This window comes from Somniosus microcephalus, chromosome 17 (genome assembly GCF_052327205.1).
Source record: "Somniosus microcephalus isolate GS21.2 chromosome 17, FLI_Smic_1.0, whole genome shotgun sequence".
Taxonomy (NCBI): Eukaryota; Metazoa; Chordata; class Chondrichthyes; order Squaliformes; family Somniosidae; genus Somniosus; species Somniosus microcephalus.
Genome location: NC_141003.1, coordinates 61,611,984 through 61,639,271, shown reverse-complemented (window position 1 = coordinate 61,639,271; position 27,288 = coordinate 61,611,984). Strand labels below are relative to the sequence as shown.

Sequence of the window (27,288 nt, the reverse complement as noted above, 5' to 3'; positions counted from 1 at the left end):
AAATCCCCATGAGACCCAGCTCCATTCCCCGGGTCACCTCAACCAAGGCAGCTGCTGGGCTACAATTGGCCTCAGTAACCCCTGGGTTAGACGGGGAGTCAGCCAGGGTTCCAGCTCCTGATTACTGTCCAGTGACCCCCTGGGGAGGGGGAGGGGGGCTGATCATTTCCCTGGTTACAGAAGCTGAAGACCTGTAGATGGAAGGAACAAGTTTGTAGGATGGTCACTTACCTAGTCCATGGCCACCGATGGACACTGTGGAGGGAGAGCAGCCGGTTAGAAACGATCACACAAACTCAAAATACAAAAGAGATTAATCGGCATCAAGAAACGCAGGAGAGGTTGAAATAAATCCCTGGATTTCTGTGGCGCTCAGCTCAGCTCACGGGGCTGCCGAGACACGGGACTGCGCCTACACGTTGCAAGGTCCCAGGAATGGCTCACGCAGAGATTCCTCCTCGGCTGGGATTGAACGATCGCATACCCAACCCCGGGGCTCCCCTGACCATGCAACTGCAATTGGTTGGGAGGTAGGAGACAGAGGGTCAGGATGTGACAAGGGGTGTTCCCCAGGGATCTGCACCCGCAATTCCCCCAACATGCCAACTGATAGCCCCCATTGGCCAGCGGATCAGGGGTCAGAGGTTGGCTGGCAGTGGCCTTGATAACTGGCAATCTCGTTGCATGCTCATTCTTGCAAGTGTTAACAGTCCCAGAGCGGCTGCACTGCCTGTTAGCAAAGTAACCACCAGGCGGGGAGGGGGGGGGGGAAAACCTGAAGAACTAACGCCACCCCAACCCCCACCACTGCCTCTAACCCACACCCAGCACCTAACCACCCAGCCTACACCTCCTCCAGAGAACCACAATTTCCCTAGGTTTCCAGGGAACCACCTGGAACTTTCCCTCACCAGATTCCTGCAGCCGATTGTAGGATCTGAATCTGTGTACCCCAGAGAGGAACCTCCACTGGGCTGGGCAAAACTAGCCATTTATTTATTTCAAACCCTCCCCGTTAAAACATTTAGAGTTGGAGGTAAGCGCTAATCGTACCTGTCACCAGACACTTGCTAGCATCTCCAGTCGGTACAGCATGGATTCGATATGGTGAGTAGGGGATTTCATCACCTCCATACTTGATGGTGATGGTGTAGTGCCCAGTCATATCCGGGACGTAGGACACCGTATATGTCCCATCTCCGTTATCACGGATATTTGCCTTCTTTGGTTTCCCCTCCGGGTCCTGAAAGGATGAGTCAATGTTACTGAAATCAAGCTGCACAGGGGATGGGCCTCAGCCCATCACCAGCTGGGTCTGGGCTTTGCACAGTGCCCATGTCTCCACCCTCACCAAGATCCTAGGAGGAGCCTCGGCCAATGACAAAGACACAATAGACTTGCCATAACCAAACAGATAACCCAGAGCCAACATCATAGAATTATAGAATCATGGAATAGTACAGCACAGAAGGAGGCCATTCGGCCCATCGAGTCTGCACTGGCTTTCGAAGAGCAATCCAGTTAGTCCCACTCCTCCGCTCTTTCCCCATATCCCTGCAATTTTTTCTCCTTCAAGTATTTATCCAATTCCCTTTGGAAGCCTACTACTGAATCTCTATCCACTACCCTATTAGGTAGTGCATTCCAAATCCTAACCACTCGTTGCGTCAAAAAGTTTCTCATGTTGCCTCTGGTTCCTTTGCCAATCACCTTAAATCTGAGCCCTCGTTATCGACAGTTGCCGCTGGTTCCTTTGCCAATCACCTTAAATCTGAGCCCTCGTTATCGACCGTTCAGTCATTGGAAACAGTTTCTCTTTATTTACTCTATCTAAATCCTTCATGATTTTAAACACCTCTATCAAATCGCCTCTTAGTCTTGTCTGCTCCAATGAGAACAACCCCAGCTTCTCCAGTCTATCCGCGTAACTGAAGTCCCTCAACACTGGAACCAGTCTAGCAAATCACTTCTGTACCCTCTCCAAAGGCTTCACGTCCTTCCTAAAGTGTGGTGCCCAGAATTGGACACAATACTCCAGCTGGGACCGAACTAGTGTTTTATATAGGTTTAACATAACTTCCTGGCTTTGGTACTCTGCGCCTCTATTTATAAAGCCCAGGATCCCAAATGCTTTATTAACTGCTTGATCCAATTGATTATATTTTGCATCAAATGAAGTTCTCCGTCAGGTCAAGATGGCTGGATGCTGTTACCTGGCCGATCACACAGGCAGTCCGAGTGTTAGCCCTGCTGTCTCAGATCACACTGTTAGACCATCAAATTTCAGCAAACAAGCCAACATGGGCCCAGCACGCCAAACGTTTACACAGTACTCATTCCTAATTGAACACCAGTAGTTGATGGGCACGCGCCATTATTTCAGCAGCACTGAGGATATCGGAATCCACTGCCAAGCATCACCAATCACTGAGCAGCACTGGGTTCCAATCACTGCATTATCTGGCCAAGGTCTCAGATTTTGGGCAGTGGGCTTGGTTACCAGGTGAAGAACCTTTTTAACAAGTGACAATGCTAGTTACCATACAAAAGGTCCTAGTTAACAGATTGGTGAAGTTGGGAGCCCCTCCTTCCCCCTTCCCCCAATCTTGATCAGTTTCCCAGCTAATGTCAGGAGCAAAAGCCAGCATGATGTGCTGGTGACTTGGCCAACACACACGGTTCGGTATTAACGAGAATTAGCCGGGAACGGTCGAAGATCAATCCCACCAGGGCTGATCAGCAGAAGCCGAGGGACAGCTCACAAAACAACAATGGCTCCTTCACTCAGCTCTTGCTTAAAGAAGCCTGCTGGAGTGAGGGGAAAGGGGCAGGTTCTGGAGTCTTCATCGGGTCTTTCACAGAAATGAAGATCTTCTGCTGCCGGTGCTCAGGATCCAGGGGGTGATGACATCAGATACCGTGGTACACCCTATACTGGACACAGGACCCACATCAATCTAGTCAACACTCCGCCCCATTTAGCACCACCAGATGGTAGACCCACCCGTCTACCATCACCAGACAGGAGTCCCACCCAGGACCGTGGGGCCGCTTACCCAGACCAACTCTCCGTGAACACGAGAGCTCATTCTCTCATCCTGGGGTAAGTTGTATGGGAGCTCACAATCACATCCGCCCACAGCGCAGGCAAGGGGACACGTAGCTGCGGGAACCTTTCACCCAATGGATAATCGACTTGTGGAATGTTACCAGGGAAGAACTTTGAAGCGGGGTCGAAATGGGGTCAAGGGGAAATTTCTTGGGTGAGAACGGATTGAGGAACACGGTGAAGGACGAGACACAGTGGGAGATGTGAACCGAGCACACAGCGGGAGACAGAGAACCCAGACACACTGCAGGAGATGTGATCCGGACTTACAATGATCTGCACCGTAAGCAGTCCTTCTCCAGCGTCCCTGGCATCGATGGTGAACTCAACCGGGAGACTGGCTGGCACTCCGGAGGCATTGAGTCCCGGCCCACTTGCTCGCACCTTGCTGGCATCATGAGTTGGCAGAACCTTGATCTTGAAGGGACTGAAAAATGAGAAAAAATTAATTGGCACTTGGAAAAATATGGGTTAATAAAATGAAAGCCAGCATGGATCTGTTAAAGCCAAATTGTGTTTGACTAACTTGGTTGAGTTCTTTGATGATATAATGGAGAGGGTTGAGGAGGGTAGTGCAGTTGACGTTGTGTATATAGACTTTCAAAAAGTGTTTGATAAAGTTCTACATAATAGACTTGCTAGCAAAATCGAAGCCCATGGGATTAAACGGACAGTGGTAATGTGGCCATAAAATTGGCTAAGTGACAGAAAGCACGATTGTTTTTCAGGTTGGAGGGAAGTATACAGTGGTGTTCCCCAGGGGTCAGTATTAGGACCACTGCTCTTTGATATTTATTAATGACTTGGACTAGGGTAGACAGGGCATAAGTTGCAAGTGTGAGGTGGTACATTTTGGTAGGAAGAATATGGAGGCCACACACAGCTTGGACAATTAGTGTCTAAATGGGGTAGAAGGGGAGGGATCTGGGGGGTACAGATACATAAATCACAAAGTAGCGACGCAGGCCATAAAAAAAGCAAACAAATCACTGGAGTTCACTTCTAAAGGGATAGAATTGAAAAGCAGAGAAGTTATGTTAAACTTGTATAGAACCTTGGTAAGACCACACTTGGAGTACAGTGAACAGTTCTGGTCTCCATATTATAAAGAGGATATAGAGGCACTGGAGAGCGTGCAAAAAAGATTTACTAGAAGGATACCAGAACCGAGAGGTTATACTCATCAGGAAAGGTTGAACAGACTGGGGCTCTTTTCTCTAGGAAAAAGACAGAGGGGTGACCCAATAGAGGTCTTTAAGATGATGAAAGGGTTTATAGGGTAGACAGAGGAAACGATGTTGCCACGTGGGCAAGACCAGAACAAGGGGCCATAAATATAAGATAGTCACTAATAAATCCAATAGGAAATTTAAGAGTACCTACTTTACCCAGAGTGGTTAGAATGTGGAACAAAGAGTAGTTGAGGCGAATAGCATAGATACATTGAAGGGGAAGCTAGATAAACACGAGGGAGAAAGGAATAGAAGGATATGGTGATGGGGTTAGATAAAGAGGGGTGGGCGCAGGCTCGTGTGGAGCATAAACACCGGCACAGATCAGTTGGGCTGTATGGCCTGTTTCTGTGCTGTAAATACTATGTAATTCCATGTAATCATTTCAAAGTTTGCAGATGAGACAACTAGGAAATGTAGTAAACAGTGAGGAGGATAGTAACAGATTTCAGGAGGACATAGACAGACTGGTGAAATGGGCAGACACATGGCAGATGTAAATTAATACAGAGAGTGAGAAGTGATGCATAGAATCATAGAATGATACAGCACAGAAGGAGGCCATTTGGCCCATCGAGTGTTTGCCAGCACTTTGGTAGAGCTTTACAATTAGTCAGACTCCCCTGCCCTTTCCCCAAAGCCTTGCAAATTTTTCCCCTTCAAGTATTTATACAATAAAGTATTTTTATACAATTCCCTTTTGAAAGTTATTATTGAATCTGCTTCCACCACCCTTCCAGGCAATGCATTCCAGATCACAACTCGCTGCGTAAAAAAATTCTCCTCATCTAGCCTCTGGTTCTTTTGCCAGTTACCTTAAATCTGTGTCCTCTGCATATCAACTCTTTGGCCACTAGAAACAGTTTCTCCTTATTTACTCTATCAAAACCCTTCATGATTATCAGATCTCCCCTCAACCTTCTCTGCTCTAAGGAGAACACCAACAGTTTCTCCATAACCGAAGTCCCTCATCGCTGGTACTATTCTAGTAAATCATCTCTGCACCCTCTCCAAAGCCTTGACATTCTTCCTAAAGAGTGGTGCCCAGAATTGAACACAATACTCCAGCTGGGGTCTAACCAGTGATTTATAAAGGTTCTCAGTGATGCGATACCAGGTGCTCACCTGCGAGGGACCTCCTGGTCTGCGTATTTGACGGAGACAGTGAAGGGACCGTCCGTGGCGGGTGTGTAGTGAACAGTGTGCGTCCCATCTCCATTATCAATAACCTTTACGGGCTCCGATACACCTGGATCAGAAACAGGAGGGTCACAGTTCACCCATCTACCAACCATTGCACCCACCCCCACCCAATGCAGCGCACAATCCCCTTCACAGCCCAAAACTACACTTCCCACAGCCCACCACGACCCACCCTCACAGCGCACGAGGCTCCCCCCCCCCAAACCTCACAGCCCACGAGGCTCTCTCTCCCCCCCCCCCCCCACCCCCAAACCTCACAGCCCACGAGGCTCTCCCCCCCCCCCCCCACCCCCAAACCTCACAGCCCACGAGGCTCTCCCCCCCCCCCCCCCCCACCCCCATGCTCCCTCCCCCCACTCAGGTCACAACCTACAGGCTTTAGTTTTGACCCACACACCTTCCATTTCCCAGCAAACCTCACAACGGACCCATGTGGTGCAGAACATGCCAAAAAGGCCAGGCGGAGATTTACCTGTGGGCCCAAGGATCAGCACCTCGAGCGGTGCCAGCCCAGCCTTGCTGCAATCGACGGTGAAGGTCTGGGGTACATGTGCCCGTACCCCAGTGCCCAGACCAGGGCCTGTGCACTTCACCTTGCTCGGATCAACCAGCTCTTTCACTGGCACACGGAACGCACTTCCTGTCAACACAAAACACACATCACACCTCGTCCGGATCACACCCCTCAATCTACACACAGCAGAGGTTTCCAGACACACGTTTGTACCAAGAGAAGACACCTGGACCCAGGCTGCTTGGTGAGACCACACCTGGAGTACAGTGTACTGTTTTGGTCTCCTCACCTAAGGAAGGATATGCCTGCCTTAGAGGGGGTGCAACAAAGGTTCACTAGATTGATTCCTGGGATGAGTGGGCTGTCCTAGGAGGAGAGAGCGAGTAGAATGGGCCTATACTCTCTGGAGTTTAGAAGAATGAGAGGTGATCCTATTGAAACATAAAATTCTTAGAGGGTTTGACAGGGTAGATGCTGAAAGGTGGTTTCCCCTGGCTGGGGAGTCTAGAACTAGGGGTCATAGTCTCAGGATAAGAGGTCAGCCATTTAGGTCTGAGATGAGGAGAAATTTCTTTACTCAGAGGGTTATGGCTCTTTGGAATTCTCTGCCCCAGAGGGCCGTGGTTACTCAGTCATTGAGTATATTCAAGACCAAGATCGATAGAATTTTGGGCACTAAGAGAATCAAGGATATGGAGATAGGGCGAGAAAGTGGAGTGGAGGTAGAAATTCAACCATGATCTTACTGAATGGAGGAGCAGGCTCGAGGGGGCGTATGGCCTACTCCTGCTCCGATTTCTTATGTTCTTATGAGGCCTTAATGCTTTGCCTCGGGGAGGCAGATAATTACATAGGAGAGAGATGGGGGAGGGAGACAGGCAGCAAGCGAGAGTCAGAGCTGGTCAGACACTGGTCTCTGAATCAGTGCTCCTGCTGTATCAGTGAGTGGGCTGGTTCTGTTCGGCAGTGGTATTTGGGGGCTCTCGGTGCAGAGTTGGGCCGAGGCGGGTTTGCTCACCTGGAATGGGGTGCCCCCCAAACGTGATGTTGACATCATAATCGCCAGGGGTGAAGGGGATGTACTCAACACTGCAGCTCCCGTCCTTGTTGTCTTTGCAGGACATTTTCGCCTCTGAAGGACCCTCGATGGCCAGTCCCAGGCCTCCGGTGCCCGCGCCCCTGAGTGAAAAGAGAGCAAGAAGTCAAGGTACAGGTCAGGGCACAGTCAGGGTATAAGTCACGTCAGGTCAGGTGGCAATCTCAAGTCTTCGAGGTGGCCTGATAGCTGGTCGCATATTACAGTTGAGAGCTAACCAAACCCTAACTTGTTGCCCAACCGCATTCAGTCCCCCACCACACACCAATACTGGCTCCGCTGGGAAACCACTGGTCCTAGGACACCAGCTCAGAACTGACCAACAGCAAGTGAGGAGAGAAATCACAAGGATGTTCCTCTACCCCACAGGGGAGGGTTGTGGATCAGACTACAGCAAAAGGAACTGAGCTTCAGCAGATTCATCCTTCACAGGAGATGGATAAATGGGATTGGTGGTTAGTGGGATCGGTACAGGCCGAGATCCCAATGTTCCACTTGATACAACAGTGCCTGGGAAGGCCAGAGCTGGATGGTACAGATCTGAGAGGGTAAATATTTGGGAGGAATCCTTGATTCTTTTTGGAGATCAGGGAGTATTGATACAGAACTTTCCCTCAGGAGATTAATTGGGTTGGTAAGTCCGAGATAGGGGAGAGTGTACATGGGCTGTGTGAGGAGATTAAATGGACGGACCCAGTATATGTTTCTCGTTCTGTCTGATGGTTCAGGTTCTTTATCTACCTGCTCAGACTGCACCTCACCTGGTTTCCACCGTGAACCGGTTGGGTTTGTTGACTAGGCCTCCCTCCAGGCCTGGCCCATAGGCCCGAACACGGGTTGGATCGCAGCCTTCCGTGACTCCGACTCTGAACGGACTCTTGGGGAGTGGGACATCATCGTACAGCACTTCAATCACATGCACTCCTGAAAGAGTCATCAACATGGCATGGTAACCCATCACAGCAATACACAGATCAGTGCTGCCACCTAGCGGGCTGACAAGATACCAAGAGAGGACAGGATATGCTCTCACTGCAGTCAGGGAGTGGTGGAGACAGAGATGCACTTCCTCACAGCTTGTAGAAAATATCAGGGCATAAGGGAGAATTTCTACCCAAAATTCACAAAAATATGCCCGGAATTCAGAAATTTGAATGACGACCAAAAACTCCCATACCTACTAGGGGAAGAGAGAAATTGTGTAACCTTAGCGGCACACTATGTTACAGCTTGCCATAAACAGAGGGACAACCACTAAATATAAGAAAAGAGTATATACAAATTATATGAAAGTATATTTATACACTCAGGGATATATCTGTTTATACACTGTATGGATAGATCTGTATTTTTGTGTACAACCATGAATGTTTTTCGATGCTTTGGCAACATAAGATGTACCTTGTCATGCCAATAAAGCGATTTGAATTGAATCGAGTTGAAAGCAGGCTTCTGCCCACCTCAGACCGACCCACAAACCAACAACGGACATCTTTCCTCGTCACACTCTGGTTTCTGGATGTTGCACATTAAGATCCCAAAGCAGAGGCAGCTCCTCCTGCACCGTGCCAAGGAATGCATCGTGTGAGGAAGCTCCAGCAACACAGTCACTGCTCCAATGGAAGGCAGGAGCCCATTGGGAGTCTGAAGGAAAGGTGAGCAGAGCTGGGGAAAAGGCCTTCCATCGGGAGCCCTGATCATGTCAGGGAATCGTGTACGTCGCTGCTCATCATTTCTTTCCAAGATCCCGCGATGACAACTTTCAGGGTCAAGGAGAAACCCCGGTGTCCTCACTCTGTTTCCTGGCTGGGAACAGGACAGAGGGAATTCGGCAACCTGACATAGGAGGGAGGAAGGGGAGGGCCGCACCATGTTTGGGAATCTGAAAGCAGCCAATGGGTTTCAAGAGCAAACTCTGAATGGCCAAACATAGGAGGCAGTCGGCATGCATGGTGCCCAGGGTTGAGGTTGTCCTGATGATGGAGATCAGATAATCTTTCCAGCAATTCTAATAACTTTAACCATAATTTTTCCCCTCTAGGTCAAACGTGTTTGTGAAAGGTTGGTGCTGATCAGAAGCGGCCAGAGTTACCGCACTGGGGAACGGACACCAAATTGCCGGGGAACAGGGTACCGAATCACTGGGGAACCAACATGGCGGCTGTAAGAAAACAGGAAGATGAAACTTGTAAATGAAGAAGCCCCGTTACCACTCACCATCTTCATATGCCGTGTACTCCACGTGGTACGTTCCATCACCATTGTCCTTGATGTAACTGTCAGTCTTGGCACCAGATGGGTTGGCAATACGAACCTTGATGTGGTTCCCACCCGTCTTGCTAAGAGATCGAGTGTCCACAGTAAACTCTGTGGTGACCTCCCGGAGCACCCCTGGAATGTGAGTAGAGATGGTATCAGACTGTTCACTGTTCTCCGTACCTTCCACAACAGTGATCCTGTTGCTCTTGAATAAGTTTCCCCCAATTGGTCCCCAACACATGGAATCAATTCCAGCATTCCATAAGAACATAATAGGAGCAGCAGTTAGGCCATTTGGTCCTTCGAGCCTGCTCTGCCATTCAATAAAATCATGGCTGATCTTCTACCTCATCTCCACTTTCCTGCACTATCCCCATATCACTTGATTCCCTTAATATTCAAAAATCTATCGATCTCTGCCGTGAATATACTCAATGACTGAGCCTCCACAGCCCTTTGGGGTAGAGAATTCCAAAGATTCACAATCCTTTGAGTAAAGAAATTTCTCCTCATCTCAGTCCTAAATGGCCGACCCCTTATTCTGAGACTGTGACCCCTGGTCCTAGACTTCCCAGCCAGGGGAAACATCCTCCCTGCATCTACCCGGTCAAGCCCTGTAAGAATTTTGCATGTTTCAATGAGATCACCTCTCATTCTTCTAAACTCTGAAGGATATAGGCCTACTGTACTCAATCTCTCCTCATAGGACAATCCCCCCCAACCCAGGAACCAGTCTGGTGAACCTTCATTGCACTCCCTCTATGTCAAGTATATCCTTCCTTGGGTAAGGAGACCAAAATTGTCCACAATACTCCAGGTGTGGTCTCTCCAGGACCCTATATAATTGCAGTAAGATGTCTTTACTCTTATGCTCAAATCCTCTTGTAATAAAGGCCAACATACCATTTGCTTTCCTAATTGCTTGCTGTACCTGCATGTTAACTTTCAGCGATTCGTGTACAAGGACATCCAGGTCCATCTGAGCACTAACATTTCCCAATCTCTCACCATTTAAAAAACTCTGCTTTTCTATTTTTCCTAGCAAAATGGATAACGTCACATTTCTCCATATTATATTCCATTTGCCATGTTCTTGTCCACTCGCTTAGCCTGTCTATATCCCCTTGAAGCCTCCTTGCATCCTCCTCACAACTTGCGTTCCCACCCAGCTTTGTATCAGCAGCAAACTTGGATATATTACAGTTGGTCCCCTCATCCAAATCATTGAGGTAGATTGTGAATAGCTGAGGCCCAAGCACTGATCCTTGCGGTACCCCACTAGTTACAGCCGGTCAACCCGAAAATGACCCTTTTATTCCTATTCTCTGTTTTCTGTCTGTTAACCAATCCTCAATCCATGTTAGTATATTACCCCCAATCCCATGAGCAGTAATATTGTTTAATAACCTTGTGTGGCACCTTATCGAATACCTTCTGAAAATCCAAATACACCACATCCATTGATTCCCCCTTATCTATTCTGCTAGTTACAACCTCAAAAAACTAACAGATTTGTCAAACACGATTTCCCTTTCATCAATCAGCGTTGACTCTGCCCAATCCTATTATTATTTTTTAAGTGCCCTGTTACCATGTCCTTAATAAGAGATTCTAGCATTTTCCCCACTACTGATGTCAGGCTAACTGGTCTGTAATTCCCCGTTTTCTCTCTCCCTCCTTTCTTAAATAGTGGGGTTACATTTCCTACCTTCCAATCCGTGGTAACCATTCTAGAATCAATGGAATTTTGGAAGAGGACAACCAATGCATCCACTATCTTTATAGCCACCTCTTTCAAAACCCTAGGATGTAGGCCATCAGGTCCAGGAGATTTATCAGCTTTCAGTCCCATTAATTTCTCCAGCACTACATTTTTTACTAATACTAATTTCTTTCATTTCCTCATTGGTTCGCCACTATTTCCGGGAAGTTTTTTGCGTCTTCTTCTGGGAAGACAGACACAAAGTATTTGTTTAATTTCTCTGCCATTTCCTTAGTCCCCATTATAATTTCTCCTGTCTCAGCCTGTAAGGGACCCACATTTACTTTTGCTAATCTTTTCCTTTTTACATACCTATAGAAGCTTTTACAGTCTGTTTTTATGTCTGTCTCATTGTATTTTCCCTTTCTTTATCAATTTCTTGGCCCTCCTTTGTTGAATTGTAAAATCCTCCCAATCCTCAGGCTTACTACTCTTTTTGGCAACATTCTAAGCCTCTTCCTTTGATCTAATACTACCTTTAACTTCCCCGGTTAGCCACAGTTGGACCACTTTTCCTGTGGGGGTTTTAGTGCCTTAAAAGGAGTGCATATTTGTTGTAAATGATGTATTAATTCTTTAAATGCTAGCCATTGCTTGTCTACCCGCGTGCGTTACCTTCCTCCGACTATTTGAATAGTGACAGACACTCCTTACCAACTGGCCAGATACCCACCAACACTGCTCACTGATTGGTCAGTCAGACACACTGACACTTTCAACACACGGCTCCCAACCTCATGCTATGATTGGCTGGTTGTTACATGTTGACAGACAGACAGACACACTCTCCCAGAGCGAGCTCTTCCTGCGGGATCTGAAGAGACAGCGGCAGTGGGGTACCTGTACAGACTGCTCCCTTACCACGAGGCTCCACTCCTGGTCCGAACACCTTCACTCCCACGGTATCGATGGCTGGATCAACCCGGACGCGGATCGGGAACTTGGGCACCGCGTGCCCGCCGTACTTGATAGTGATGGTGTACATGCCGTGGAACGGTGGGATGTAGGTGATGGTATAGGTCCCGTCGCTGTTGTTCTGAATGTGAACCTCTGCCTTCACACCAGACTCCGAGATGATCTCTATGGTCAGCTCAGCCTCCCCGGCCTTGGAACAATCCACAGTGAAAGTTGGCGTCTCACCGACTTTACCATGCTCCAGCCCCGGCCCACTAGCGGTGACCTTGCTGGGGTCAAAGAGCGGTTTGATGTCTGCCTTGAAGGGGGACCCTGGGATGTGGACCTCGGCGAATAGGATGTTGACTGTATATTCGCCCGGTTCTGTTGGGAGGTACGAGACGGAGCAGGAACCATCACCATTATCCTGGCACTCAATCTTAGCTTCACAAGGACCTTCCACAGTCAGCCCAAGACCACCAGTGCCGGCACCCTTGGTATCAATGGCAAAGGGAGCTGCTTTTCCAACCACACCACCTTTGAGGCCTGGCCCGTAGGCCCGAACCTGAAATACGACCAGAATTGCTCATTTAATTCATACAAAGCTCACTACTGCCCAATCTCATCATCCATCACTGTTTGCATACTTGGTCAGATGTGGTTCAGAGTAAATGTCATACTGTAACACCACAGTCTTGGTTTCCTGCCAGAGCCCTCAGTTATCTCTGGAGCACTCCACTCCAATATATTCCTTAAAAAAAAACTTGCATTTCTATAGCACCTTTCATAACCTCGAGACAACAGCCAACAAAGTACTTTTGAAGTGTAGTCACTGTTGTAATGTAGGAAACGTGGCAGCCAATTTGCACACAGCAAGCTCCCACAACCAGAAATCTGATAATGACCAGATAATCGGTTTTGGTGATGTCAGTTGAGGGATAAATAGTGGCCAGGGAGCGCTCCCCTGCGAAATAGCACCATGGGATCTTTTACACCACCCGAGAGGGCAGAAGGGGCCTCAGTTTAACAGCTCATCCGACGGCACCTCCAACAGTGTAGCGTTCCCTCAGTACTTCTCCTCAGACAGTGCAACGCTGCCTCAGTACTGCCCCTCCGACACTGCAGCGCTCCCTCAGTACTGCCCCTCCGACACTGCAGCGCTCCCTCAGTACTGCCCCTCCGACACTGCAACGCTCCCTCAGTACTGCCCCTCCGACACTGCAGCGCTCCCTCAGTACTGCCCCTCCGACACTGCAGCGCTGCCTCAGTACTGCCCCTGACACTGCAGCGCTCCCTCAGTACTGCCCCTCCGACACTGCAGCGCTGCCTCAGTACTGCCCCTCCAACACTGCAGTGCTCCCTCAGTACTGCCCCTCCGACACTGCAGTGCTCCCTCAGTACTGCCCTAGGTTTCTTGAGCTGGATTATGGGCTCAAGTCTCAGGTGTGGGTCTTGAACCCATGACGTTCTGACTCAGAGGCAAGAGTGCTACCCACTGAGCCATGACTGACCCCCATCCCAGAGTCTTCACACAGGATGATCGGCAAACTCAATACAGAGGTCAGGAAGAGGTGGCCGAGGTCAGGTCACTACAACAAATACTGGAATGCTGTGACAGAGAGGCGGTGGGGATTGATGGATCAGGGGAATTGATGGATTGCCCGGCTCCTTTACCCAAATCCAGATCGCAGTGAACAGAAAATTCTCGTCATCCAACCAGATGATGCAGGAGTTGGAGGCATCAGAGTGAGCTCAATGAGAAATGAGCAAAGTGCTTGCCCAATGGTGGCACCAACATCTCCCAGCAACCACCACAACTGGGGTTGGGGGAAAGAGAAAAAAAAAGAGAAAGAAATCCTCTCTCTGGGTTGTACACAGCTCCCTGTCCCGGGGTGAAGGGCCATGTGGTAACACAATGAGCTGCAGTCCGGCCCAGTGAGAGGCGGATCCCACACCTTTCACCGCTGTGTTCGGACACCTGTCGATCTTCGACACCTGCTCACCTTGGTGGGGTCAGGGGGCATGACCCCCTCCACTGTGAAGGGGCTTCCAGGTACTGGATGTCCATCGTAGCTGATGTCCACTTTGTATGGCCCCTCCTCGGGCGGCATGTACTTCACCGAGTGAATGTCACTGGTGGATCCCGTCTCCACCTTGCATGGGATGGGACGGCGGGATGGGGATGTGATCTTCACATCGACCTTCCCCTGACCACCTGCACCTCGAGTGTTGATGCTGAATTCCTGATCCTTCCCGACGTCAACCTCTGCAATAAGAGCAACAACACCTTGTATTTATATAGCGCCTTTAACTTGGTAAAACAACCAGAGGCGCTTCACAGGAGCGTTATAAAATAAAGTTTGACACCGAGCCGCATAAAGAGATTTTAGGACAAGTGAGAGAGGTAGGTTTTAAGGAGCTTCTTAATGGAGGAGAGTGTTAGAGGGGTTTGGGGAGGGAACTCCAGAGCTTAGGGACTAGATAGCTGAAGGCACGGCTGCCAATGGTGAAGCGATTAAAATCAGGGATGCTCAAGAGGCCAGAATTAGAGGAGCAGAGAGATTTCTGAGGGTTGTAGGGCTGGAGGAAGTTAGAGATAGGGAGGGATGAGGCCATGGAGGGAGTTGAAAACCATGCCAAGAACTTTAAAGTGAGGCACTGCCAGACCGGGAGCCAATGTAGGTCAGCGTGAACAGGGGTAATGGGTCAACGGGACTTGGTGCGAGTTAGGATACGGGCAGCAGAGTTTTGAATGAGCTCAAGTTTATGGAGGGTGGAAGATAGGAGGCTGGCTATGAGAGCATTGTAATTGTCGAGTTTGGAGGTAACAAAGGCAAGGATGAGGGTTTCAGCAGCAGATGAACTGAGGCAGGGTCAGAGACTGGCAATGTTACGGAGGTGGCAGTAGACAAAGTATCTGCCAGAAGAGGAATTCAGGCAGTTGCTCTCATTGCCCCCGAGCCCCGGCGCGCACGGCACGCTGCACTCATCGTGCACACACTTAGGTTCGATCACGATGGCAGACAATCCCCACTAACCACACGCTACTAACCGGGGCATTTAACACACTCAGTCGGCACCTCGAGGAACAATCGGGTCTCCCACATCGCAACAGACTCTCAGCTTCCCGCATGGTCCTGAGCACTACTCACTGAAATAGTGACAGTGCCTCAATCTGCGACAAGTCGTGTGTGGGAGGGGAAACGGAGACCCACACACCCAGTGTGGGGGGTGGTGGGAGCATAGCTGAGGCTGCCTATGGGGGTGTGGGGCAATGTCAAGGCTATTTTGGGGTCACTCCATGCTTCGTGCTCCCGGCCCCTGCTCTGTCCCTGGGGCGATGCACAGCCGGATATTTACAAAGGTTTAATGATCTTACTGTTGTTCAGTCCCTGAACTTTGACTTTGTTCAGATCGAGAGGCGGAGCCACACTCACGGTGAACGGACTCTTCGGAACCTGGTCGCCCCCGTAGGTCACCGTCACCACCAGGTTACCCTGCAACAAGACCACAGCCCATTGGTTAGTGAAAGACCATACCTCCAATTGTAAACTACATGACACTGGGTACAACCGACCAAACCCGGGCACTGCCCCACTAGTTACAAGCCCCCGCCACCCACCCCCCCCCCGCCCAGGCACTGCCCCACTGGGTACAACCCCCCCCCCCCCCCCCCCAACAAACCCAGGCACTGCCCCACTGGGTACAACCTCCCCAAACCTTCACCCTCACCCCCCCGATCTCGCCCCCCCACCCATTCATACCTGCTGCACGGCAGTGTATTTCACGGTGTACGAGTAGTCGTGGTTATCGATGATCTCGAAGTCATGGACAGCCTCTCCCTTGGCCGCTCCGGTGAACTGCACGTCCAGTGTGGCCTTGCCGGCCCCTTTAGTGTAGACGGTGAAGTGAGTGGGTTTCCCGACCTCGACACCTGTAAATACACACAGCCCGTTCAGAGTACAGCACAGCACCGGGAGCACCCTGTTCCCTGCACCGCCTGCTTATTATCTCTCAGCACTGCGAGGGGTCAGTGTGTCACCCAGTCCCTGGGGGTCAGTCTGTGCCAGCTGGGCAGGTTTGGTGTTGGGTTTTAATCTCTCTCACCACCTCTTATCCACACTGCTGCATGTCGAATGGCCTTGGTGGAGGGAATCTAATTTGCTATAATTGAAGCCCCCCCACTTACCCACCGGCCGCAGGAAGTGCAAGGCTGGTCTCAGACGGAGGTAAAACTGGGATTGCCAACTCTGCTTGTATGTATCCCTGGAGTTTATCATCACATGACCTCCTGCCTCCCACCTTGTCAAACAACCTTTTTTCCATCTCCATGTTTATAACTAATGAAAATGAAACGAACACTGATTTTTTTAAAGCCCTGATGATTTCTCTTCCTGGTGTCACTTGCGCCAGTGTCCGGGAGCTTAATCTTTAATTCCTAGAGACTCCAGGATAGTCCTGGAGGGTTGACGACACTCGTTCTGACCGCATGTTAATCAGCATCTCCTCACCAGTCCGACTCAGCCCAGGACCTTCAGCCTTGACCTTTCCTGCGTCATGTGACGGCTCCACCTTAATACGGAATGGGCTGATGGGAATTTCCTGCAAATAAATTGAACAGAAAATTGTTAGAACGAACCAGAGACAGGGTTAGGGGCAGGGGTCAGGGCGGAAGCAGGGTTGAGGCATCGTGGGTGCAGGGGTTGGGAGCAAAACTGGCCAACAAGTTGCATTTATATAGCATCTTTAGTCTAGTAAAATATGTCCCAAGGTGCTTCACAGGAGCGATTATGAGGCAGCATTTGACTCCAAATTTACCCCACCCCCCAGTGATGGAACATTATTCCCCAAACTGTGGAATGAACCTCATCACATCTCAAAGTACTTCTCAGACAGCGAGTTACTTGGCAGTGCAGCGAGTGTGGCCTACCTATGTAGCAAATGTGACAGCCATTTTGTGCATTGCAAGATCTCCCAAGCAGTGGATGAATGAGATGAATTTTTTTTTTTTTTTTTTTTTTATATTCGTTCATGGGATCTGGGCGTCGCTGGCAAGGCCAGCATTTATTGCCCATCCCTAATTGCTTTCGAGAAGGTGGTGGTGAGCCGCCTTCTTGAACCGCTCGAATGAGCAGTTAACATGTTCTTTGTGGTGTATATTCAGGGAGAACTCCCCTGCTCTTCTTCCAATAGTGGCATGGGATCTTTAACACAAGCCTGAACCAAACGCAACAGGCAGGCAGTGCCTTGGTTTAACGTCTCATCTGAAAGACGGCACCTTCGACAGTGTAGCACTCCCTCAGTATTGCAGTGGAGTGTTGGCCTGGGTTATGGGGCTCAAATCTCTGGAGTAGGGCTTGAACCCACAACCTTCTGATTCAGAGGAGTGTGTGCTACCCACTGAGCCACGACTGACACTAAATACAAAATTAAATCAACTTTACTATTTTTTTTAAAATTCGGTGTCTGTTCTCAAGATATCCAAGGCCTCACAAGCAACAGATCGGCTTGATCTCTCAGGCCAAGAGCCAGAGATCTGGTCCATCCAACCACAGCTCATCCAGAGCTGGATGAACCACAAACTAAGGCTAATGGGATGTTGGCCTTTATCTCAAGAGGGCTGGAATACAAAGGGGCGGAAGTGATGCTTCAGCTGTGGAGAGCCTTGGTCAGACCCCACCTGGAGCACTGCGTTCAGTTCTGGGCACCGCACCTCAGGAAGGATACATTGGCCATGGAGGGGATGCAGCGCAGATTCAGCAGAATGATACTGGGGCTTAGCGGGTTAAATTATGAGGACAGGTTGCATAGACTAGGTTTGTACGCCCTTGAGTATAGAAGATTACGGGGTGATCTGATTGAAGTGTTCAAGGTGATTAAAAGGATTTGATAGGGTGGATAGAGAGAAACCATTTCCTCTGGTGGGGAGGGGGGGGGGGGGGGGGGGGAAGTCCAGAACAAGGAGGCATAACCTTAAAATTAGAGCTAGGTCAATCAGAGGGAGACGTCAGGAAGCACTGCTTCACACAAAGAGTAGTGGAAATCGGGAACTCTCTGCCCAAAAGCTGTGAATGCTGGGGTTGACTGGCACTTTCAAGACTGAGATAAATAGATTTTGTTGGGTAAAGGCATTATTATTATGGGATATATAGCAAAGGCAGGTAAATGGAGCGGAGGTGCAGATCAGCCATGATCTGATTGAATTGCAGAACAGGCTGGAGGGTATGAATGGCCTCCTCCTGTTCTGTATCTCTCCTGTGGTGGGGACAGCACTCAGCCTCGGCTTGCCTTCACAATACAACTGCCAACTCCCCTACCTTCTCAACAGAAGCCAGACAAGGATTTAAGTTGAACGGGTAATCAAGCGAGTGTGTAACCAGGACTGGGCTGCGTGTCTCGTACCTGGTCAGTGAGTGAGCGTGTAACAAGAACCTTGCGTCATACCTGGTCAGCGAACAGCACCATGATGGTGTAGCGCCCAGCCCCCGGGGGGGTGTACTTCACTGTGAAAGTATCATTGTCGTTCTTAATGATGTCGAAATCAATGTCAGCCTCAGCAGGTCCCACCACTCCCGGGGCGCACTTAATGCCGATGCTCACATCACCTGTCAGAGAAGAGGAGGGCAGATTGAGACCAAGACAGGACAAGCCAAGAGCTCGAGGTGAAACATCCCTGATCGCGTGATTGGGGGGTCCCATCAGAGCGAGACAGACAGCATCCTGTCCGTGGATTGGGGATTCTCGCGAGGAGAACGGCTCGGCCCAAAGCAGCTGCTCCCCCAGAGCTTGCCCCCACCTTCATATTCGCCATCTCAACTACCAGCTTCTGACGGGGCGCTATTAGCTACTGCCGCCACTAACCTCCCGCTGAATTTCGCGGGAGCAGTTAGTGGCGCCGCACCCGGGCGCTAGTTGCTTAGGGCGCTAACAGGAAGCGGAAAGCGACCGAAGTTTGCCCCCATGCCTCTATTAATAAAGCCAAGGATCCCGTATGCTTTTTAACAGCCTCTTCAACTTGTCCTGCCACCTTCAAAGATTTGTGTACATATATCCCCATACTGTCAGTTCCTGCACCCCTTTTTAAATTGTACTATTTAGTTCATATTGCCCCTCAACATTCTTCCTACCAAAATGTATCACTTCACAGTTCTCTGCATTAAATTTCATCTGCCGTGTGGCTGCCCATTTCACCAGTCTGCTGATGTCCTCCTGAAGTCTGTTACTAGCCACTTCATTGTTTGCTACTTTTCTGAGTTTCGTATCATCTGTAAGCTTTCAAAATTATGCCTCATAAACCCAGGTCATTAATATATCAAAAAGAGCAGTGGTCCCAATACCAACCCCAGGGGAACATCATTGCACACTTCTCTCCAGTCTGAAAAACAACTGTTCACCATGACTCTCTGCTTTCTGTCCCTTAGCCAATTTTGTACCCATGCTGCCATTGTCCCTTTAATCCCATAGGCTTTAAATTTGCGATCAAGTCTATTACGTGGTACTGTATCGAAAGCCCATATACACATCAACCTTCGCCATTACTTCATCAAAGTACTTAATCAAGTTAGTCAAACACGAATTCGCTTTTAAAAACTCGTGCTGACTTTCATTTATTAGCCCATACTTTTCCAAATGCCACTTAATTTTGTCCCAGATTATTGTCTCTACATGTTTCCCCACCACCAGGGTTAGGCTGACTGGCCTGTAGTTTCCGGGTTGATCCCTCTCCCCTTCAGGAACTGAATGCCCTGCACCGCTGGGAGGAGGGTTTGTACGAGACTCACCCTGTCCGGCCTCACTGCAGTCCACGGTGAAGTAGGTGGGTTCATTGGCCTTGAGTCCGGTTTTCTCCACGCCTGGTCCGTACACCTTCACCTTCTGTGGGTGACAGCCTTCGCCTACAGATACCTGCGGCACACGTGAAATATAAAAAAGTTACCACGTGGTCAATCCAGGGGGTGAGGGGCAATGGCCCAGTAAATGAGACACACAGGACTCATGCAGAAGTCTCCACCACCCACCCCCCCCACACAAGTCTCCACCCCTACGCCATCTCCCCCTCAGTCTCCCTCACTGACCATCTGTGTCTGGGTCAGTTGTTGGGTTTGCTTTTGTTTCTAGTCCCTCTAGCTCGGTCAGATTGGCTCACGTCCCCCCTCTCTTACCCTGAAGGGACTGTTTGGGATGTTGACGGCGCCCCAGCTGATGATGATGGTGTGTTTGATGGGCTTCCGGGGCACATACACACACACAAATGTGTTGTCTCGGTTATCTTTGATCTGGATGTCAATGGGAACACCTTCCGCATCCTAGAGAGAGTAAGAGACAGAGAGTAAGAGACAGACAGACAGCCCGCCCTCGCCCTGTGAAGCATTTGATTCTCAGTTGGTATCTGTCCATACAAAATCTGAGAATCACCTTGCTAGAGTAGAGCTGCCCAGTCTGCTCATCCCGCCAACCGATAGATCAGTGAGTCCCATCCAGTTACGGGCTTTTCCCATAATTCCCCCCACCCCCTGCTCCCCAAAACCACAGCAATTACCATTGGCCGAGGCTTCGAAGCGTTACCTGTGCGTAGATCTTTAGTTCGCCCTTGCCTGCTCCCCGAGCATCGATGGTGAACTCGGCTGGTTTGTTTACAATGCAGCCAGTCTGTTCCAGACCCGGACCAAAAGCTTTCACCTAAATAACAAGAATATTAATGAGACAACATAATGAGCAGTAACCTCACCCAGTAACAGACAGCAACCAGCGAAGGCAAACAGGATCGAGACTGGGTAGCATGACAGACAAGGGTTTCATGGGCTGTGTGTTCTATTCTCATCAGAGCCAGGCCATTTCAGGAGAAGTAGGAATCACTTCTTCACACAAAGGGTGGTAGAAGTGTGGAACACTCTCCCACGAAAAGCAGTAGATGCGAGCGCAATTCATTTTAAATCCGAGATCGATAGATTTTTGCTTCGGAGGAGTTTGACAAGATGGGGAAAATGAAGAAAACAATAATTTCTTCAATTTTCACCTTCAGTTCCAGAGACTTGAGCACATAATCCAGGCTGACATTTCATAGAAACATAGAAGATAGGAGCAGGAGTAGGCCATTCGGCCTCTCGAGCCTGCTCCGCCATTCAATGCGATCATGGCTGATCATCCAATTTCAGTCCCCTGTCCCTGCTTTCTCCCCATATCCCTTTAGCCTTAAGAAATATATCCAACGCCTTCTTGAATATATTTAATGAATTGGCCTTCACTGCCTTCTGTGGTAGAGAATTCCACAGGTTCACCACTCTCTGGGTGAAGAAATTCCTCCTCATCTCTGTCCTAAATGGCTTACCCCTTATCCTTAGACTGTGACTCCTGGTTCTGGACTCCCCCGCCATCGAGAACATCCTTCCTGCATCTAGTCTGTCTAGTCCGGTTAGAATTTTAAAAGTTTCAATGAGATCCCCTCTCATTCTTCTAAACTCTAGCAAATATAAGCCTAATCGACTCAATCTCTCCTCATACGTCAGTCTTGCCATCCCAGGTATCAGTCTGGTGAATCTTCGCTGCACTCCCTCCATGGCAAGAACATCCTTCCTCAGATAAGGCGACCAAAACTGCACACAATACTCAAGGTGTGGTCTCACCAAGGCCCTGTACAACTGCAGCAAGACATCCTTGCTCCTGTACTCGAATCCTCTCGCTATGAAGGCCAGCATACCATTTGCCTTCTTAACCGCCTGCTGCACCTGCATTTCAGTGCAGTATTGCGGGACGCTGCACTGTCCGAGGGTCAGTACTGAGGGAGCGCTGCACTGTCGGAGGGGCAGTACTGAGGGAGCGCTGCACTGTCGGAGGGGCAGTACTGAGGGAGCGCTGCACTGTCGGAGGGTCAGTACTGAGGGAGCACTGCACTGTCGGAGGGTCAGTACTGAGGAAGCGCTGCACTGTCGGAGGGTCAGTACTGAGGGAGCGCTGCACTGTCGGGTCAGTACTGAGGGAGAGCTGCACTGTCGGAGGGTCAGTACTGAGGGAGCGCTGCACTGTCGGAGGGTCAGTACTGAGGGAGCGCTGCACTGTCAGAGGGTCAGTACTGAGGGAGCGCTGCACTGTCGGAGGGTCAGCACTGAGGGAGAGCTGCACTGTCGGAGGGTCAGTACTGAGGGAGCGCTGCACTGTCGGAGGGTCAGTACTGAGGGAGCACTGGACTTCTCCCACCCTTTGCGTGAAGAAGTGTTTCCTACTTCTCCCCTGAATGGTCTGGCTCTGATTTTTAAGGTTATGTCCCCTTGTCCTAGATTCTCCCATCAGCGGAAAAAGTTCACCTCTATCTGCCCAATCAATTCCTTTCAAAATCCTAAAAGCCTCAATCAAAATCACCCCATATACTTCTATATTCTGGGGAGCCTAACCCTGGTATCATTCTGGTGAATCTGCACTGCACTCCTTCCAAGGTCAATATATCCTTTCTCAGATGCGGTGCCCAGAACTGTACACAGTACTCTAGATGTGGTCTAACCAGGGCTTTGTATAGCTGCAGCAAAGCTTCCTCCCCTTTATATTCATATTGCTGTTTATCTCATTGCTGTTTGTGGAACCTTGCTGTGTGCAAATTAGCTGCCACATTTCCTACATTACAACAGGGACTACAATTCAAATAACTTTGTTGGCGGTGAAGCATTTTGGGACGTCCTGTGGTCATGAAAGGCACAATAGAAATGGGGGTCTTTCTTTCCAGAATACATCAATGATCCAAAAGCAGAGTTTCTGGAGAGTATCTGTTTATAACTCAAGTTTATACATAGAACCATTACAAGTTTACAGCACAGGAGGTGGCTATTCGGCCCATCGTGCCAGCTCTTTACTGGAGCAATCCCAAACTAATCCCACTGCCCCGCTCTCTCCCCATAGCCCTGTATCAATCCCAAACTAATCCCACTCTCCCCATAGCCCTGTATCTTCCTCTACTTCAAATATTTATCCAACTTTCCTTTAAAAGATCCAATGGTCTTTGTCTCAACCACTCCCAGTGGCAAAGCATTCCGTACTCCAACCACCCGCTGTGTAGACATTTCTCTCAATTTTTCTCCTCACTCAATGACAATTTTAAATCAATGACCCCTCGTCATCGACTCCCCGACTGCACATTTCTCCACATTAAATTGCATCTGCCATCCGTGTGCCCGCCAACCCTAAATCTTTCACTCTCTTCCTCACTGTTTGATAAAACCTTTGTGCTGGCAGCAACTTCAAAATGATGTTCCCTGTGCCCAATTCTAAAACCTCTATAGATAACCAAGAAAAGAGCAGAACCAGCACTGACCCCCACCCCCCCCACCCCGGGACCCACGCACACACCTTCTCTGGAAAGCATTCATTGTTTGCTGGGAGGATGTGAGCCATGAAGGGGCTATCTTTAATATCTTCATCGTCACAGATCACATGCACAGCATAATCTCCAGGCTCAGTAGGCCAGTATCGCACGTCACATGACCCATCCCCTTTATCATCACATTCGATCTTAGCCTGCGAGGGGCCTTCAATGGAAAAACCTGGAAGAACAGAAAATAATTACAACCATGCTCGTGAATAGACAGTGTCCCATCAAACACTGCCAGGGCAGCTACAACACAGGTTAGATACAGAGTAAAGCTCCCTCTACACTGTCCCATCAAACACTCCCAGGGTAGGTACAGCATGGATTAGACACAGAATAACGCTCTCTCTGGTGCACTGTGATATTTCATTAAAGTCTCGCTGTTGGACTGGTTTTGCGCACATTGGGAAAGGGGTTGAAATAAATAGATGGTCGCTGAGTGAAGAGAATAGGCAGGGCCTGGTGTTTGGATCCAAACCGGTGAAGGCCGTGAATGGAGGCCACTCTACTGGTCCTGAAAGTTGCAACAGACACAATGCTTACCCAACGTCCCAACTTCAGTCCCGATCGCCTCCACTACAAAATCAGCCGACTTGCCCACAACCCCAGTCTCCAGGCCTGGTCCCCAGGCTCGCACCTTCTGGGCACCAGCTTCTGGCCCAACCTGCACCTCGAATGGGCTGAGGGATCAAACACAGGTCAGAGGTCAGTACATCCCCAAACACTCAGCATCTCCAGTTGATTTTTTTTCCAGTTTGCATTGCAGACAAAGAAAAAAAGAGACCCATACTAAATGTTAACCATGGCTCAGTGGGTATCATGCCTGCCTTGGAGTCAGAATGGCATGGGTTCACGTCTTACTCCAGAGACTTGAGCCCAGAATCTAGGCTGACACTCCCAGTGCAGTACTGAGGGTGTGCTTCACTGTCAGAGGGGCAGTAGTGAGGGAGCGCTGCACTGTCGGAGGGGCAATAGTGAGGGAGCGCTGCACTGTCGGAGGGGCAATAGTGAGGGAGCGCTGCACTGTCGGAGGGGCAATAGTGAGGGAGCGCTGCACTGTCGGAGGGGCAATAGTGAGGGAGTGCTGCATTGTTGGAGGCGACGTCTTTTGGATGAGACACATTAAACCGAGGTCCCATCTTCTCTCAGGTGGATGTAAAAGATCCCATGACACTATTTCGAAGAAGAGCAGTGTCCTGGCCATTATTTAATCCCTCGTGAAATACTTTGATACTGTCCTGAGCATTTGTGAAACCAAAACATCGATTTAAGGTCCCAGAGGTTGAAAGGCGAGAGTCTGACCCACTGCCCCTTCAGAAAGAGAGGGGTCCTTCTGATGGAGGTGCTGGGATCTGTCGCAATTCTCAGGTGAGAGGTTCGCGTGCACTTCACCTGTGCTGCACTGTAAGCCCAGCCCAATTGGCCATAATTGCTCATCTTGTGATTTCAATTTTGTTGATCTGATTCAGCCACTGAATTAAATTTGTGATGAACTGAAAAGCGTTTGGCCAGATGTGACTCACCTCCTCGGAATAGCGTAACCGCCCCAGGTGATGGTCACCACATATTTGCCCCCGATCACGGGGTGATATTCACATTCATAGACACCGTCACCAACATCTCGAACCTTCACGGGCTCCTCTGTGCCCTCTGGAAGAGAATAATCAGGCCTGTGAGTGATTGCTACCGACGGTTGCTCGCCCATTATTGGTCTCATCGATATCAATATCTCCTCGGGGGGTCCCGATTGATGTTAGTCACTGAATGCCATGCTCTTGCACAGAGAGACTGAGGAGCATATCATTGCTGCACCTCCCAATGTTTAGCAGCATTGGTTTCAAGGTTTCACAGTTAGTTGACGATTTTCACCACATTCTCGGTGCGAGGATCGCGGCAGAAAGACACCAGTCACCACACGTTTCCGTTACCAGCCACAGAGCAGAAATCAGAGGACACCAGCAGTGTGTGCAGGTGTCGGAAAAGGATGGTAACTGCAAATCTTAGTACTGGTACAACGGGAATCTAAAATAAATCTGCCGATTTCAATCACTGATCGGGACAAACAGTGATTCGACAATTAATCTACAGAATAAAAATTAAACACATCGGTGAGGGGCAGAACAGGAAGCAGAGTGACAAAATGCCCCCCCCCCCCCCGCCCCGAAAACACAAACACACACCCCCCCCCGCCCCGCCAACACAACCCCCCAACTTACTGGGTCCTTTGATGACGACCTTCAGCTCCCCGGTGCCCGCTCCTTTGGTGAAGACTCTGAAGTCGGTCGCCTCCTTCACTCGCACCCCTTTGGGCTGCAGTCCTCTCCCGGAGGCTCGACACGCACTGGGGTTACATGCTGCCGGAAATACACAAGGTTCAGGTTAGTGCCGACAGACCGGGGCAACAGCGCTCCCACACCCTACCCAGTCACACAGCTCTGCTCCTGCAGCCACACAATGCGCTACACTGGAGCCATGGGTCCCATCACCCAGTTATCGCACGTACAGTACTCCTGTTACACAAGGAATGAGGGAACTAGACTCCCCACAGGCTCAGTGAGTAAATGAACCCCGGCCCCAGTGTGGGACTGAACCATGGGTCACAGGATCCGCTCGCGAGAGGGGAAATCAGCCAGCGTTCCTGTTCCTGATCACTGCCCAGTGACCACTGGGTTAGAGAGAGGCCGATCTCTCACCTCCCCACAAACAGGCACTGAACCAGCTTCCTGACCAGGAAAGAGGAGCATTCTACAGAGGTTGGGTGGCCAACTCTGATTGGACGTATTGCTGGAGATTTCATCACATGACTAATTAACAAAATTGTTGAAAGATTGGTGACCGTATAGAGAGGGAAGGGAAGCAATTCTGGAAAAGGAAATGCACAAAAATCTCCATCAATGAACAACACAAACCATTTCTCAAGACAAAACCCGGCCAGCGCTCAGCCATTTCAGCAAAACATGGCAGCCAACTTGCCCATCCCAGAATTCAAGGCTGCTGCATTAGCACTCCAAGCTACTGACCAATCACATTCCAGGTTAGTAAGGACCAGCAAAGTGGAGCCAATAACCGCACCCCCACCCACCCCCCCCCGCCCGAACTGCACTGACCCATGGAGCCAAAGACCATCTCAGGGTCTGCACTGATCCATGGAGCCAATGACCATCTCAGGGCCTGCACTGACCCATGGAGCCAATGACCATCTCAGGATCTGCACTGACCCATGGAGCCAATGACCATCTCAGGGCCTGCACTGACCCATGGAGCCAATGACCATCTCAGGGTCTGCACTGATCCATGGAGCCAAAGACCATCTCAGGGTCTGCACTGATCCATGGAGCCAATGACCATCTCAGGGCCTGCACTGACCCATGGAGCCAATGACCATCTCAGGATCTGCACTGATCCATGGAGCCAATGACCATCTCAGGGTCTGCACTGACCATCTCAGGGTCTGCACTGACCCATGGAGCCAATGACCATCTCAGGGTCTGCACTGACCCATGGAGGCAATGACCATCTCAGGGTCTGCACTGACCCATGGAGGCAATAACCCCCAGGGTCTGCACTAACCCATGGAGCCAATGACCATCTCAGGGCCTGCACTGACCCATAGCGCCAATAACCCCTGGGGTTTGTAAACCCATAGATCAGTGTTCCTCGCACAGACACAAGCACAGCCAGTGTCCCTTGCACAGATACAAGCACGACCAGTGTTCCTCGCACAGATACAAGCACGACCAGTGTCCCTCGCACAGATACAAGCACGACCAGTGTCCCTTGCACAGATACTAGCACGACCAGTGTCCCTTGCACAGATACTAGCACGACCAGTGTTCCTCGCTCAGACACAAGCACAGGCAAACACT

The 27,288-nt window shown here is 49.8% G+C and overlaps 1 protein-coding gene across 8 annotated transcripts in view; it reads right to left on the bottom strand.

The window, feature by feature from the left end:
• Positions 1-27,288, bottom strand: part of flncb (filamin C, gamma b (actin binding protein 280)) — a 64,135-nt gene that overhangs the window by 20,883 nt on the left and 15,964 nt on the right. For all 8 annotated transcript variants that reach the window (XM_086010518.1, XM_086010522.1, XM_086010519.1 and 5 more), the window contains 21 exons: positions 25,639-25,776; positions 24,946-25,072; positions 23,966-24,102; positions 23,404-23,597; positions 20,635-20,748; positions 20,232-20,375; positions 19,851-19,974; positions 18,514-18,674; positions 16,581-16,671; positions 15,834-16,003; positions 15,449-15,566; positions 14,073-14,335; positions 12,037-12,634; positions 9,372-9,545; positions 7,916-8,078; positions 7,077-7,237; positions 6,017-6,184; positions 5,467-5,590; positions 3,380-3,536; positions 1,054-1,243; positions 232-255 (listed from right to left, as the gene is read on the bottom strand). In XM_086010518.1, the coding sequence (XP_085866644.1) occupies positions 232-255; positions 1,054-1,243; positions 3,380-3,536; positions 5,467-5,590; positions 6,017-6,184; positions 7,077-7,237; positions 7,916-8,078; positions 9,372-9,545; positions 12,037-12,634; positions 14,073-14,335; positions 15,449-15,566; positions 15,834-16,003; positions 16,581-16,671; positions 18,514-18,674; positions 19,851-19,974; positions 20,232-20,375; positions 20,635-20,748; positions 23,404-23,597; positions 23,966-24,102; positions 24,946-25,072; positions 25,639-25,776 (3,540 nt within the window). The remainder of the gene's footprint in view (positions 1-231; positions 256-1,053; positions 1,244-3,379; positions 3,537-5,466; positions 5,591-6,016; positions 6,185-7,076; positions 7,238-7,915; positions 8,079-9,371; positions 9,546-12,036; positions 12,635-14,072; positions 14,336-15,448; positions 15,567-15,833; positions 16,004-16,580; positions 16,672-18,513; positions 18,675-19,850; positions 19,975-20,231; positions 20,376-20,634; positions 20,749-23,403; positions 23,598-23,965; positions 24,103-24,945; positions 25,073-25,638; positions 25,777-27,288) is intronic.